The following is a 16,771-nucleotide window of genomic DNA, read 5'->3' on the forward strand; positions in this document are numbered from 1 at the left end:
GGCCAATGAGGGGTGCGAGGAGGGGGGCGGCCCTGCCATAGGGGGCGGGGCGAGGCGGGCCGGTGCCGGGTCGCGTGCGGGTCACGAGCCCGGTGTAGGTAATGTAACGGCCTTTCCCCCGCCCCTCCCTCCCTGCTCCGGTCCACGCAACGACAGATCGGCTCCAGGCAGCGCTGGGGGCGGAGGCGGCGGCGGGGTGCGGGCTGAGGGAGCCGGGCGTCGACGCTCCCCCTCACCCCCGTACCCCAGGAGCTGTGCCTAGCCCAGGAGGGGCTGGGGGGCTCCATGGAGGTGAGCGGCGGAGACGCCCATCCGCCCTCTTACCCCTCAGGCCTGAGGGAGGGACCTGAGGTAACCGGCGGGGACGGTCCGGGTCCGGGTGTTGGCCGGTCTTGGAGGACAGCGACGGTGAGGAGAGACTGAGGAGCGGGCGCATCCCTGGATGCGGGTCTCTGAGGCGGCTGGGCCGGGCGGGAGAGGCCGGGTCACCAGCTAGGAGCCCCGACGGCGCCCGGGCCGCGCCGCGGGGGTGAGCGGGGGTCGCGGCGGTCGGTCGGGCCGGGGCCTGGGGGCGCGGTGCGGGCTGACAGGACGGGCGGCCGGGCTGGGGCAGGAGGTGACGGCCCGCGACGCCCGGGCTGCCGCCGCCGCCTCCACGTTGGGCCGCGGCGGCGCTGAGGCGGAGGCCGGCGGCGAGGGCCCGTCGGGCGGGCGAGGGCCGCGCCTTAGGGTCGGGCTGGAAGGTGGAGAGGGAACCCGGGGGGCGGAAGCTCGGGGCCCCAAATGAGTGTCCTGGGAACTGATTTCGGGTGGAGCTGGGCGCACAGCCGACGTGGAGCCGTCGTCCGGCCGTTTCGGTCCTGGCTGTAACCTGCGTGATGTCTCCCGTTTCCTATCCCCGTTTCGTGCAGCCGAAAGTCGCGTTACGTGGAGGTGCGAATCGCTGCAGGAACCTCGGTGCCGACTGCAGCAGTCGGCTAACAGATGTCTTCAACAGCGTGATGTTGACTGGCTCCTCTTCCTTCTATGATTGCTACAAATCGCAGGTCAGTTACTCGGCTCTGCCTTTGTTAGAGGACTTTTTTCTCCATCAAATCCAGCACCACCCCCACCCCCACCCCCCAGGCCATTCACATAGGTGTTTAAATTGCTCCATGTTTAGGACCAGACACCCGGGAACAATATTTTTTTTTTATAAATTTATTTGTTTATTTATTTTTGGCTGCGTTGGGTCTTAGTTGCTGCGCGCGGGCTTTCTCTTGCGGCAGTGGGGTCTATTCTTCGTTGCGGTGGCTTCTCTCGTTGCCGAGCACGGGCTCTAGACCCGCAGGCTTCAGTAGTTGTGACACACAGGCTCAGTAGTTGTGGTGCACGGGCTTAGTTGCTCCGCGGCACGTGGGATCTTCCCGGACGAGGGCTTGAACCCGTGTCCCCTGCATTGGCAGGTGGTTTCTTAACCACTGCGCCACCGGGGAAGTCCCCGGTAACAGCATTTTAAATACAGAGTCTGCAGGATACACACTGGTTTCGAAAACAAGTTAAGGAATAAGATTTTTCGTTGATTCTTATTTTTGTCTTGTCCTCAGCATGACGTGATGCCAGAAATGTAAGAAAAATCTGTATTTACTAAGACCATAAAATATTTCTTCCTTCCGGCGTTTATTCCAAGTTGGTGCAAACATACGTTTTATAATTTAAATTTTCTTTACTCTTTTATTCTCTGGCTCTAACAATGTCTTTGATGACATGCTGCCTTTTACCTCACGTAAAACATTTAGTTTTGTTGTTAATCCTGTTAAATTAGGCTTAGGTTAATGTAAGTTATTTTCATTTGAAATTATTTAACCAGGACATCACTGTTGATAGTGTTATACTTTGAATTATAACAATATCCTGAAATAAATAATTTTATTTAATTCACACTACAACCTTGTATAGTATTATACCCACTGTACAGATGGAGAAACTGAGGCTCAGAGAGTTTGACTTGTGCCCTAAGTGACAAAGCCCAAGTGGAACCCAACTCTTTTTCACTGCCGAGACCAGCATTCCACTGCTCTCTGTAATGTTTACATGACTACTAAAATTTACTTAGATTTAATTTAAGTTGATTAAGCATAGCAAGGATAAAGTGATACATTTTGCAGTTATCTAGACTAATTAATGTGCTAACCCTAAGCATTTGCATATTTAATTTCCAGAAATATTTTGACTGAAAAGGATCCAGATATTTAAAGTATAATTGTTTGAATCCACCACATTACTTTAGTTGCTTGTTTTATCCTAGCATATTACATTTAAATCAATCTTTTAAAAGGACTTAATTTTTCTAATACTCAAAATCTTACTTTAAAATATAAAATATACTTGAAATAATACTCCCAAAATACATTTAGTTTCAAATACTGTTTACTTCATTTGATATTATATAATCTGAAAATGCTTATTTTGTTTAAGCAACTCTTTCAAAAAATGAACAATTATTTACGTCACTTTGGATACTTCAAACCTAAAAGAGAGTTAAGGGGGTCTGTGATAAAAACTGCAGAACTAAAGGAATAAAATTATGAAAGGTTCTAACAATAAAATCCTTTATAAAAGTTACTGCTAACGAACAGAAATTTTGGAAAGGCAGTTTTTAGTGGCACTCTTAGCAAAATCCCTTCTGTGCCTCAGTTTTTCCAGCTTCAGAACAGTCAACAAAATACAAGCTATAAATGAGAAAATTATAATGTGTAGGTTTCAAATAGTAATCATAACTGGAATTTAAACAAATGGCTGTAAAATATTTGAGATTCTTGAAGGTGAGTGATTAGAAGGTATTAATTTTCATATATTATTGGTATAAACTCAGTGAATGTTTAAAGTGTTGTTTTTCAATTATCATGTCTATGAAGATCAAAAATTTAGGAACGTTTTGATCTAAACATGTTTTATCTCTTTTTACATAAATTTCGATTAAGAGAATGAAAGCAATTAGAAAATATTTTTAACCAGGATTATATACCTTCTATATTTATAAGAAAATACTATTTCTACTGTGTTTATGCCTGGATATTTATAGTTATTACATCTCACGTTTTACTAGCTCCTTATTTGGAGAGTTAAAAATTGTGAATCTACACTTTCAGACTATTTTAAGTATTTAAAATTTGAGGGGCAGTATTTTCACTGTACCTCAATCCCTTTGGGAAGGAGGCAGGACTTTAAATAATTCATTAAAATCATAAAACTCAAACTTTTTATCTTATTTACTCAAAATTCATTATAGAAGTGTTAAGAAAAAAGAAAATGAGCTCATTTTTTCTTCTAATTGTAATATCTTTAAAATTTCTTAAGATATAACATTTTATGTCTTGTCTCATTTTTACACTTTTCTCTTGGAAATAGAAACCAGGCTGAAAATTAAAGATATTGTTTTAAAAGGCCCTAGTGTAGGAGTAAGAAGGCCTTGAGATTGGGTTTTAGTTTTGTCACCTCTTAGCTCAGTAACTTGTAGCCTCCATTTCCTCATTTTTAAAATATAGAGAATATCCATGTCACAAGGTTGACTGGATACAATAATGTTTGTGGAATTTCTTTGAAAATTCTATGTAAATGTACATTCACTTTTTTTTTCACAGTTTGGGGGCAGTAAGACTGAGTTTTGTAAATGATTTATTAAAAATAATACTGCTGTAGTCTACATAATGCTCATCTGTTCAAAAAATTAAAACTGCAGTAACTGTAGGTGTTTTATACCAGTGATAAGCAACAGGTACTGAACGGGCCAAAATTTTATTGGAATAACCACGCCCACTTGTTTACATACTGTCTATAGTTGCTTTGGTGCTAGGACAGCAGAGTTGAGGAGTTTCAACAGAGACCTTAACACAGCAAACCCTAAAATATTTATTTTCTGGCCCTTTACAGAAAAAAATCGCCAACCCCTACTGTAAAGTAAGCTTAAGTGGCTAAGTCTAGATTTGTCTCCCAACTCCTCAAATTTCCTATTATTTGGCTAATATTCTGTAATAAATGCAGTTTTGATTGTGTCTGGTATACAAACATGTCTTTAAAATTTCAGAGTGAAGACAGTGTTGGCCTAAGGCAGACCTATGCTCCACTTTCTTCATCAACAGAATATGCAAGTTCTGTAGATTCTTCACTTTTCTATGCACCATGGTCTATGTATGGAGATGATATTAAACAGCCCTCTAATTCTCAGATCAATGTAAAGAACAGGTAAATTAATAAATTAGATTTCTCAGGCTAAATGAAGTGTTTTTAAGTTTGATTACATGGGAACCTAGTTGTATTAGCTCTTTTTTCCCTATATCAGCATTTTTATGTTATGGCATTATAATTTTGTTTATCAAACTTTTAGGAAATCTTATATGGGATAGTTACATGTATATAATTTTTTCTTATTACTTTTTTTTCATTCATTAGAGGCAACCCTGAGTAAATCTTAAGTTCCTCTTTCTAGAGATAACTTATATAAATGAGTTACAGTTTTTCAGTCTATTTTTTTAATCCAATTCTAAATTTTCAGTAATTTTTCCTTCACAAGTATACAACAAACAGGATTTTATCAAACATTAGATACTTCCATTATTTTCCTGTTCAATTCCAGTAATAATAAGGGCCTATTCTATGTCAGATTCTCTCCTACTGGGGATATTAGAATTAATGTGGCAAAAATTATCCCTGCCTTTGTAGATCTTACAGTAATGATGATGATGACGACGACAACTTGTCAGGCACTGCAAGTATAGTGAGGTTTAAAAGAAGTAGTATAGAATATTATGGGAGCTTACTGCCAAGAGAAGCTTAAGGGAGTGACACTACCTTTATGTTAATTATAATAAGGGAGCAGTTAATAGAGGCCGATGCATCTTTAGTTTAACCAGGACATAATTATTTTTAAAAATCTACTAATTAATTAAATAATTGTTAAAAAATTTTTTAAATTTGATAAGTTCTCTAAAATAGTGATTTTATTAGAAGGACTATATAACATATAATTCCACAAAAAACAAAAATATTTTTTAAGTTGATACATGTTCATTGAAAAACTTCACACTTTACAGAAATATATAAAGGCAAGCAGAAGTTTACCATAACCTTGCCTCTCCACCTCTCAGTAACAACTATTAACAGTTTGGTATATATTACATAGAATATTTTTCTAGATATATACTAACACATTATTAAACAAAAAAACTTTATATTGAATCTTTTTGAAATAACAAGATGTAGTGGAAAAAGCATTAGACTTGTAGGCAGACCATTTATTCAGCAAGTGTATAGTAAAGCATGGCAAATCATACGCCCTTGCAAAATTCAAGTTTCTTAATATCACACATGATCATTTATTCAACAGCTTAACGATTACTAATATCTGCCCTTCCTATGTTATGAAGATCAATGAAATTTTGAATGTTATGCATATATAAGGTATTTTTATTTATTTCTAAAATGTCCTAACACTATGAAATGATAGACATAAAATATGAAAAAACAAAAAGTTACAATTTAAAACAACATATTCTAGGAACAAATTACCCAAAATCCATAAGTGGTAAAAAGGCACCAATTTTCCATCTCCTTGTGGCTTTTACATTTTGTATTATTTAGATAGTTTTAGTCACTAGGTAGGATTTCAGGTACATGGAGTACCAGTCACTTCTTCGGCAGAGATTTAGGGGTAGCCTCCAAATCTTTTTTAAGGGACAACTGCAATGTTGCTGTGATATCTAGGATGACCATATCACATTTCACTTTTTAATCCAACGTTTAGTATAAAGAGTCACAAAATAGAGCAACAGGTTCATATGGTTTTAAAATCACAAATGGAAAAATGAGCAAGTGTTGTTGATGTAATGATGTATACTAGGACTAGACATGATTTCAGGAGCAGCCATGGTACCAACTGTGTCTGCAACATCATGGATCAGAGATTTGTATGTTGGTCACCTAAAACGAATAGCATGTGTTTTGGAGAAATAAGAGGTAAGCATACATTGTGAACTAGACATAGGATTTGGAATGAAGGAGAAATACTTATGTAACATAAACACTATGCTAAAGTGGAAAATATTCTGAGTTCCTGTTCCCTTTTTATTTGAAATGATGGTATAGAGTCAATCCAAACATTTTATCGAAAAATAATGACAGAATAAGTCTGGAAATAGAAATCAATATATTGTATTTCAATATGAGCAAAAGTATTTACATGTGATATTTGTTTATCTTTAGGATTCAAACAGAAAGAAATGACTGTGGTAGTGAAACAGACTTATATGGACTTGTGTCTAACATTTTGGAAGAGCAAGATAAATCACAGCCATATTTCACTGAGGGGTTAGTATATTATATAAGCTATACAGTGTGTAGTAAACTTTTAAATTCCCAAGTACTAGATTACCCTATTTATTAACTTATTTTTAGTTAATAGAGGATCATCTGACAGTAGACATCTTAATTCAGATATTTGTTTCGAGAAGCCTTGATTTTGCTGTGGTGCTTGCCATACAATTGAAAGTTTAATTTGCTATTAAGAACTTTCATTTGTTGGGGTGTGCTCAGAGCAGGGGGTCTGAAGAAATGGCTCGTCTGTTTACAACACACCCGACAGGAATCTGGGTTCATTGTGACAAGGGGCACAAAACTTGTGGCCTTCCTATGAACAAATACCCAACACGTATCCCCCTGCACCTCCATGTGGCTGCTGGGCAGGACCAGTGGGACAGGGCTCAGTACTGGAAGGAAAGCTACGGTATTTTTATTTAGTGGGGGAGTTTGCCACCTGGAGCCTGTCCGGTCCACGTGTGGGTGGGCCATGAGTGGTCTTATAGGCATAAAGGCTTTGAACCCCTCTCTTCAAGGAAAACAGAAAAATAGATTCCAACTATATGCCATTCTGGAAAAGGCAAAACAATGGAGACAATAAAAAGATCAGTGGTTGTCAGGAGTTTGGGGGGAGAGGGGAGATGAATACATAGAGTACAGAAGTTTTTATGAGCGGTGAAAATACTTTGTATGACATTATAATGATTTTATGTCATCATACTTTTGTCCAAACCCATAGAACATGAAACACTATTCACTTCGTAAAGTGAACCCCCTAAGATGAACTAGGGGCGTTGGTGATTATGATGTGTCAATGCAGTTCAGCCTTGGTTAAAAAAAAAGTCTTAAAAAGAATTAACACTCGGGGTAGACATTTTTGGCAAAACTTTTGTTTCACTTTTATATATGTATACACATTATATATGTGTGTGTTTGTTGGATTGTGATGTGCTTTTTAGATTAAAAAAGTTTGCAGGCTACTGTAGTTGTACTGGCAAATAAAAGACAAATTAATCTAAAAAAAAAAAGAACTTTCATTGGAAACTTGCATAATTATTCTTGCATAATTCAGAGCTATTTCCCTTGAGTTCATGAGCTAAAATTTGGCTTAAAGAATATAAATTCCAAGGACTTTTATACTTATACCTCCAAAAATAAAACTATCATTACTGCTGTGCAGAAATATGTATGGATTTTATTCATACGGTAAAAATTTTTAAAGTATGCTTTAATCGTTTTATTTGGGTGTGGAAGCCATGTTATGTGGCATGTGGGATCTTTAGTTGCAGCATGCGGGATCTTTGGTTGCGGTTCATTTATTTATTTATGGCTGTGTTGGGTCTTTGTTTCTGTGCGAGGGCTTTCTCTAGTTGCGGCAAGCGGGGGTCACTCTTCATCGCAGTGCGCAGGCCTCTCATTATCGCGGCCTCTCTTGTTGTGGAGCACAGGCTCCAGACGCACAGGCTCAGTAATTGTGGCTCACGGGCCTAGTTGCTCCGTGGCATGTGGGATCTTCCCAGACCAGGGCTCGAACCCGTGTCCCCTGCATTGGCAGGCAGATTCTCAACCACTGCACCACCAGGGAAGCTCCTCAACAACACTTTTGTATTATATAATAACTTAATTAAAAGAAAAACTTATTTTGGTTTCTACTTACTATATATAAATAATTCATGTGGGGACTTCCCTGGTGGTCCAGTGGTAAAGAATCTGCCTTCCAATGCAGGGGACACAGGTTCGATCCCTGGTCGGGGAACTAAGATCCCACATGCTGCAGGCAGCTGAGCTTATGCGCCTCAGTGAGAGAGCCCGCGTGCCGCAAACTACAGAACCCACACGCTCTGGAGCCCGTGCACGCCACAACTAGAGAGAGAGAACCCACACACCACAACTAGAGAGAAGCCCGCGGGCCGCAACAAAAAAGAGCCCCCATGCCTCAACAAAGATCCCACGTGCCGCAACTAAGACCTGACACAGATAAAAAAGAAAGAAAGAAAAATAAATTAAAAAACAAAACAAAACAATTCATGTAAGACCATGTAGTCACCAGCCTCAGGCCTTAGTATATGTCTCTTGGGAGAGTATAGTGAAGACATATAAAGATTAAAATGCATATTTATATAGCATATAGCACATTTCAAGTGATAGTTATTTGGATGTAATGTCAGCTTATAAGGCAGAGTTGGAAAGGATTAGAGAATGGTGAGGTGGGGCAATATAAATGTTTTTGAAAGCCTTTCCTACCTTCTCCACAAAGGAAATAAAGACTTTTAAAACCTAAATTGTAATTAAATATATTTACTTGTTCTAGGACCTGCTCCTCCAATTTAAAGTCAGTTTGGCCAGTGAACACAAGCAGATTTGCAGATCACCATGACCTCTTAACAGGAACCAAAAGGCCAATAGATACAGCCATCTCTCAGCAAGCTTTTTATACTGGTGAATCTGTGTCAGCAGTGGAAAAGCAGTACCTGCGTAATAGTAATCTGATACCACAACAAAAAATAGATGAACTTTATCATGGATTTACTGGTTTAGACCTTGAAGAACAATGGATGTACCCCTCACGAAGTGATCATTCTAACTGTTACAGTATTCAGACAAATGATACAGCTAAGATGACATTTCAAGAATATCTATCTATCAAAAAATGTTTTACACCATACACTGGTCTGTCTGACATCATGAAAGAATCAGGAGTTGATACTTATTCTTATGGAAGAGAGAAAATATGTGCTAAAGGTCTTGAAGCACCATTACAGCAAAAGAGGGCAGAGATGTTTCTTTCCCAATTTAATAGATACAATGAAAATGCAGATTATTGTAGATACCCAGAATATGCTTATCCTAATAAGGCTAAGCTGAATAAGTGTTCAAATTTTAGTGTCCAAGATAGTAAAAAATTAGCCAGTGGCACACCTGAAACACCAACTGTAGAAGCAGACACCTACACAAAGTTATTTCAGGTTAAACCAGCAAATCAGAAAAAAATGGAGGAGACAATACCTGACCAGCAGAATTTCACATTTCCAAAAACTATACCACATCTGACAGAAAAACAGTTTTCAAAGGAAGCATTTACTGCTGATTTTGGCTTAAAATCAGAATATGGACTAAAACCTCACACAGCTTGTCCAGCTAATAATGATTTTGCTAATGTCACAGAAAAGCAACAGTTTACTAAACCTGACCCCCCAAATTCTGAGTATTTTAGGTCAATGAATGTACTAGCAAACTCAGCAGCATCTTCAGGCAGTATCAACTTAAACAGACCAACTTGGATGAATGTCCAAACAAAAAATAACACTCGTATTCCTTATCGAAATCAAGTTAACTTGATGAAATTAAATACTCATTTAAGTGCAGCTTCAAAAGGTTTTAACCATTCTTCAGATTTCCCGCAACTATCCTCTACAAATTTAACAGCAAATAGCAATTTATTTCAGAAGTATTGCCAAGAAAACCCTTCAGCATTTTCTAGTTGTGATTTTGGTTACAATGGTGCAGAAAGAATTCAATCTGTCAGTCACATGGAAGGACTGACAAAGACTGGAGAAGAAAATCTCTTTGAATCTGTTACTGATAAAAAAATAAAGCAGCCAAATGGATTTTGTGATAACTATTCAGCTCAGCAGTATGGGATCATTGAAAATGTAAATAAATATAATTTTCAAGCTATGCCCCAGAGTGGCCATTATGACCCCGAGGAAGGGCCAAAGCATTTAGATAGCTTATCTCAAAATACATATCAAGATCTGTTGGAGTCACAGGGTCATTTTAATAGCCACAGACAGGGAAGTGGAGACAACAATACTAATAGCCGTGTGAATCACACACAGGTGTCATGCTTTTCTAATAATTATATGATGGGAGATTTCAGGCATAATCAGAGTTTTCAACAACTTGGTTCAAATGGGTTTCCCCTAAGATCCACGCACCCGTTTGGCCATTCAGTTGTTCCACTGTTGGATTCCTATGATTTGTGTTCTTATGATGACTTAAGCCATTTATACCCGTATTTTAATGATATGATGTATGGTGATAATTCCTTTTCTGGTTTCGTGCCAACTTTTGGATTTCAAAGACCAATTAAAACCCGTAGTGGACCAGCCAGTGAACTTCATATTCGTCTAGAAGGGTGCTATGAACAATGGAGAGCATTAGAAAAGGAGAGAAAAAAGGTAACACAAAACTATCCATTTAGGTGTAACTTAGTATATCCCCTTTGCCTATCTTCATTTTATTTACCTTAGTGTAGTTTAAGAAAGAGTATTTGCCTTATTTTTAAGTTGAATTTTTCTATAATGTGTAGTATTTGTTAAGTTCATGACTATAGAGAATTAATTAGGTAATTTAGAGACTAAAAATGCTTGGGGTTTAAAAAAATTTGTTATTTTAAAGTTTATTTTGCCTATTAGGTAGACTTTTTCCTTAATGGGTTAAAAGTTTATTTCTTTGAATTTTCTAAGTATTAAACTATTGGAGTGTTTAGGTATTTTACGCATTAAGTGTGACAGAAAAGTACTGTGGTACTGTGGTTTGTATTTGTTGCCTTTTGATACCAAAACAATTTTTATCTAAAGGAGTAATTTTCAATTTACTTCTTAGGCCTATGAGAAATATTATTCATGATTGAATCATATTTAGAAAATTTAGCATCTAAAAGTTATATAATTTTTTTACAGACTGAATTGGCCCTTACCAAAAATTATCCAGGGAAAAAGGTATCGAGTACTAATAATACTCCAATTCCAAGGCTGACCTCCAACCCATCTAGAGTTGATCGCTTAATTGTGGATGAACTTCGAGAACAAGCCAGAGTAAGCTGTGAAAATATCCAATAGCAGATTTTTTAAACTGATAAAATTTTAAAATGCTTCAGCAAGTTAGAATTCTGAAGGATTTAAAAATCACATTTATGTGTAACTCTCTGAAATGTATTCTTTTCCATGTTTGGACCTAGAACTATTAGTTATTTAGGAAAGGGAAAATAGCCCCACTCAGTCATTGAAATAGTAGGTTTAATAGTCTAAGTGGTTCCTCTTCAAGAAACCCGAATTAGCAATGGAACTAATCCTCAACAGAAAGAAATTTTTTTTTAAGCAAAAATCATTTTGCATCTTATTTACAGGGAAAGTCCCATTTCTTAGTCACAAACATTTGTTTCCTAGCTTCATGAGCAAGCTGTGCTTGCATTATACAAGATAGTAAATTAACAGGAAATTACCATATTTCATTTTCTTAATCCTGTACTCTTACTTATTTATTTTTGGCTGTGTTGGGTCTTCGTTGTTGTGCATGGGCTTTCTCCAGTTGTGGCCAGCGGGGGCTACTCTTTGTTGCAGTGCACGGTCTTCCCATCGCGGTGGCTTCTCTTGTTGTGCAGCACAGGCTCTAGGAGCGCGGGCTTCAGTAGTTGTGGCCCACGGACTCTAGAGTGCAGGCTCAGTAGTTGTGGCAGACAGGCTTAGCTGCTCCGCGGCACGTGGGATCTTCCCAGACCAGGGCTTGAACCCGTGTCCCCTGAATTGGCAGGCGGATTCTTAACCACTGTGCCACCAGGGAAGCCCACAGTCTTATTTTATTGAACGTTAGTTTCTTGTACCATGCTGTCTTTAAAATACAGATATGAACTACTTCAATGGAAAAAGATTGATTTTACCTAGCTTTCAGCCTCATTCAGTTGTAATTTTTAATCAAATTTGTAAATTTGTACAATGGAATTTATCAGTGGTATAGTCAGACACTGACATGGGTTATAGCCAAACGTTATAAAAACTTAGGTCTTCTGTTTTTTTCTTAAAACTGTTCCAAGTTAAAATTCCTTTTTCTCAGTAATACATTTCTAGGCAATAAATCAAAGGATTGCTAACTGTGGATATTAAGAAATATACTTTTTCCAGCCTTACTTAGGCTTCACCCTAATTTAGAAGGTTATGTTTATAGCTGTTATAATAATTTTGTTTATCTATATTTAGCAACATTAGATCAGTAATACACAAAGGGCAAAAATATTTTTATGTGTACTACTTTCTAGTTTGCTGGTTTTGTGGAATTCTGAAAAAAATCTTTTAAAAGTTTATTAAAAATCACCTGTGTAAATTTCTTTCTTTACACTTATCATTTATTCAAAATGATTGTCTTATTTTAAAAATACATGATTTGTAGTTCACTGGAGTTTTTTCTATGGTATTTTCTTTTGTTGTCTTATTTTCCCCTCAAGAATCTGGCTGGTTGTACAGTTGGGAGGAAAATATTTAATACCTGTACACTTGTGTTTTCTCCATGGGCTTAAACTGGGATAGTTTCCAAAGAAACTTGATAGGAGTGTGAGGTTAGAGGCATCATTCAGGTGCTTATTAATTGAGAGGTATTTTTCTACTCTCTCCAATCACTGAACACCAAGTTCTTAATGTGAATTTTAAATCATTTAGCTCCCAAAGGCAATTTTTTTTTAATGATTTATTTTATTATTATTATTTTTTTAAATTTTTGGCTGTGTTGGGTCTTTGTTTCTGTGCGAGGGCTTTCTCTAGTTGCAGCAAGCGGGGGCCACTCTTCATCGCGGTGCGCGGGCCTCTCACTATTGCGGCCTCTCTTGTTGCGGAGCACAGGCTCCAGACGCACAGGCTCAGTAGTTGTGGCTCACGGGCCTAGTTGCTCCGCAGCATGTGGGATCCTCCCAGACCAGGGCTCGAACCCGTGTCCCCTGCATTGGCAGGCAGACTCTCAACCACTGCACCACCAGGGAAGCCCTCCAAAGGCAATTTTTGTATTTATTTGATGTCCAAATCCTACTTACTCAAAAACTGCTCTTTCCTTACACCTTCCAAGTTTAGAATTTGAAACAAGTTAGGCATATACAACTATGAAACGTACTACCCTTACTGATGTACAGTGCTCTTCTTTAAGCTTAACCAGAAGATTGAGACTTCCTAATTTTCCTTAGCAGTTTTGACAGTTATAGGATTTATTTTGTATTAGTTCCACATAAACTTAAATTGGTATTTTCTGGATTATGGATTCCTTAAAACTACCGCTAGCCAGTATTATTTCTGATTTCCAAAAGGAGAATTTGGAGGCCCAGAAAGGAATTGCTGAGGTCAAGATTAATCAATCTAGGATTTCTCCTTTTTAGCTCAATTTTTTTCCCTTTTAATTACAGTAACTCCTAATAATGCTCTATTTGCAGGCTATTCTTTTATTTGCCAAAAAGAATGTCATATCTTATATTCGCACTTACTGTTAATAACATGGAAATATTTGAATGTTTGACTTTTTCATTGTTGCTTATTCCCAGTAACTGACTACCCTTAAACCTTTTAGAATTAACATACACAAATAGGTACAAAAGACTGACTTTCCATCTTTGTTTCCCCCAGCGTGGTGTCAGGACATAGTAAGCATTCACTTATTTATTGATTGAATATTACTGCTCTCATCTCTATTCTGCTTCATTGAAGATTTGTTTTAAGTTAATGACAGGGCAGTGTGGTTATATGCCTCATCAAAATTTAAAATGTTTCCCTCAGGTTGTGACTTTACTGGGCAAGATGGAACGGCTTCGAAGCTCTCCCCTTCATGCCAGTATCTCTACAGCTCTTGATAGACACTTGGAGTCCATTCACATTGTACAGTCACGTAGAAAGGACGAAATTGTTAATGCTTCAAATCGGCAAAGGCAAGGTGCTCCTAGATGCCAAGATGACAGAGGTACAAACATTAATGCATATTCTTTTGATAAGGCACTGAGATAATTTGAATGTTAATAAAATCAGACTCTGAAGTTAAAAGGTTGAATTTCTAACATTTATACTTATCTAAAGAATAAATTGTTAAATGGTGCCCACATAATTTACTCCAGAAGTACTTTGATCTATTTTGCTAATATTACCCATTTAATTTTAATAACTGTTAAAGTCTGTGTTCTACCTAAAGCATAGTCATGGTTATACAAGTCAGAAATAAATACAAGTATCAACACTTTTAAATATTAAGTCAGATACTTTGGTTAGCTCAGTCAATAGCCATCCTTCTGTTATAAAAATAATGTTTGATCATTTAGTAGCACAGCACGGGGTTTTATGAGTTAAGGGGTACTTAAATGGCATCTGATATGAACTGACCCCAAATATTTCTTTTACAGATGTTTTTGCCCTTGCTTCAGCAATTAAAGAGATGTGTGTGGCTACTCGGAAAGCACGCACTACCCTGTGGTGTGCGCTGCAGATGACCTTGCCAAAACCAGCCAGTACAGCTGGCCAAACAGATGTGGAAAAGGCTTTACAAGATATAGTAAACTGTGAAGATAAAGTCCATGAAAGCCTAAATAGTAGCAATCCAGTGAACCGGAGAGGTGAAGCAAACAAACATTAAGGAAATGCCAGCAGAAAGAAGAATAAAAAGCTGATAAGTAAATGTATCAAGACATGCTAAAAAATGTTAATGAACTTGTCAAACTTGAAAATTTCATTACATTAATTTTCTTTCAGATCTAAAGGTAATACCTTAATGAAGTCTAACTTCTACTTAAAAATCTTCTATTTGGAATGAATCAGATGTAGTTTAAAGTGAACTCAAAGGTAAAGTTGACTAGGGGTTCCTGGGTAGTCAAAGATAACAAGTTTAAGTAAATTAAATATTTCCTAACAGCTAAAATATTGCTGAAACCCATTCTGCAGTGCAGGTAAATGCAAATGTGAAATTCTTCTAGAAGATAAGTTTCATTTAGGTCTGCCTTAGTAAATATAATTCCAAATAATGAATCTAAGTGACTGTAACCCAATTATGGCTACAGTCTAGTAACCAAGACATAGTTTTGATTGTGATATAAAAGTGTTTTCCTTACAAAACTGGATAATACCTAGGGAACAAAGGAAAACAAGGATGAACCCAATATTCATGTAAAATTTAATATTTAAAATACTACCATACTTATAAATTTGAAATCTTAGTACCTAAGTATATGGAAGAAAATGCATCTGATTCTCCTAAAGTAGGGATAAAAGTGCCAGTGTAAAAACCATGCAAGTTACTGAATATAAAACCTGTTCAAATCATTTGTGTATATTCTTTTAAATTTAATTATACTATCAATTATTAAATATTTCCAGTTTTAAAAGTATTTTAATTGAATCAAAAACAAAACATTTCCTTTATCTGGATCTTTTAAACTTGATGCACAGTAACTAAAATAATGATTATTGTTTTAATACCCTTAGTTTGCTGCCTTTTATGAGGGTATCACGAAGTTCTAAAATGTATTTTTTTAAGGTTAATCTTTAACTAGTTTAGTTTGCAGTTGGTTAGTGTATGTTTTGTGTAGTTCTGTTCATTAGTTTGCTTCTGTATTTTTTTAAAAGCGGTCTTGAAAGCTTGGCTTTTTCTGTTTCTCATCACTTAATATCTTTGTATGGAACCCGAGTAATTTATTCATTAATATGAAATGTTGGTATTATGTGACTCAGAAGATCTTGGGTTTTAACATTTCTAGCATGAGTTAAACTATAATATAATGTACTGATGAAATTTAATTGAACTATCCTTGACTAGAAACACTAATGTTTTAAATGTTGGTGTTTTTCCTAGTTTTAGAAATCCTGGTATTAAAAAAAAAAAAAAAAGAGTGTAATCACACCACATAAATTTTCTTTAGATGATGTTCAGAAGAAACTGATTGAGAATGCAGGAGTAACTGTAGGGAGAAACACTTTGATCACTGAAATGCCTTAGAACTACCCAAATGAGTTACATTGAGGGTAGTCAAATAAAATAGATCATCTCACCACAGTCACTGCATAGAAAGTGGTTAAGTTTGATGTAAGACATGTTGGGTGTTACGAAAACAAATATTGAACTGAATTTAGTCTCTCAGGAAAAATAAATAAATAAATAAATTACTTTGTTGAAAATATTTAGTTTCATTTTTTTAAGTTTGTATTAGTTTTTTTTAAAAATATTTATTTATTTTCTTTTATTCTTTTTTGGCTGCGTTGGGTCTTAGTTGCGGCATGCGGGATCTTTCCTTGTAGCGCGCCGGCTCTTTGTTGCGGCGTGTGGGCTTCTCTCTAGTTGTGGCTTGCGAGTTTTACTCTCTAGTTGTGGCACACAGGCTGTCCAGGGCGCGTGGGCTCTGTAGTTTGCAGCGCACGGGCTCTCTCGTTGAGGCGCGCGAGCTCAGTAGTTGTGGGCGCCGGCTTAGTTGCCCTGCGGCATGTGGGATCTTAGTTCCCCGACCAGGGATCAAACCGGCGTCCCCTTCATTGCAAGTCGGATTCTTTACCACTGGACCACCAAGGAAGTCCCTGTATTAGTTTCTAACATTGAGTCACTCATGCCAGAAAACCAATTAAATTTCATTTAACTGATAAGAACTGGTGGTAAGTTAAATTTCATTATTAACACATAAATAATAGTGTTGGTAGATAATAAACCAATG

At 37.4% G+C, this 16,771-nt stretch overlaps 1 protein-coding gene and 1 non-coding gene across 2 annotated transcripts; both read left to right on the top strand.

The window, feature by feature from the left end:
- Window positions 1–285: 285 nt before the first annotated feature.
- On the top strand, window positions 286–16,186 carry MEIOC (meiosis specific with coiled-coil domain). Its single transcript, XM_036836744.1, has 7 exons — window positions 286–291; window positions 912–1,046; window positions 6,230–6,345; window positions 8,645–10,514; window positions 11,019–11,153; window positions 13,866–14,046; window positions 14,480–16,186. The coding sequence occupies exons 1-7, from the start codon at window positions 286–288 to the stop codon at window positions 14,707–14,709; spliced, it is 2,673 nt and encodes an 890-aa protein (XP_036692639.1). The 3' UTR covers window positions 14,710–16,186.
- On the top strand, window positions 6,558–6,687 carry LOC118887591. Its single transcript, XR_005018070.1, has one exon. It is a non-coding gene; the product is annotated as a small nucleolar RNA SNORA11 (small nucleolar RNA).
- Window positions 16,187–16,771: the final 585 nt, after the last annotated feature.

This window comes from Balaenoptera musculus, chromosome 20, assembly GCF_009873245.2.
Source record: "Balaenoptera musculus isolate JJ_BM4_2016_0621 chromosome 20, mBalMus1.pri.v3, whole genome shotgun sequence".
Taxonomy (NCBI): Eukaryota; Metazoa; Chordata; class Mammalia; order Artiodactyla; family Balaenopteridae; genus Balaenoptera; species Balaenoptera musculus.

What these genes read in the sequence shown, in the direction of transcription:
- MEIOC (XM_036836744.1), top strand. An exon ending in CAGCCATATTTCACTGAGGG is followed by an intron (nt 6,346 to 8,644) that starts GTTAGTATATTA and finishes TACTTGTTCTAG; the next exon opens with GACCTGCTCCTCCAATTTAA. An exon ending in TAGAAAAGGAGAGAAAAAAG is followed by an intron (nt 10,515 to 11,018) that starts GTAACACAAAAC and finishes ATTTTTTTACAG; the next exon opens with ACTGAATTGGCCCTTACCAA.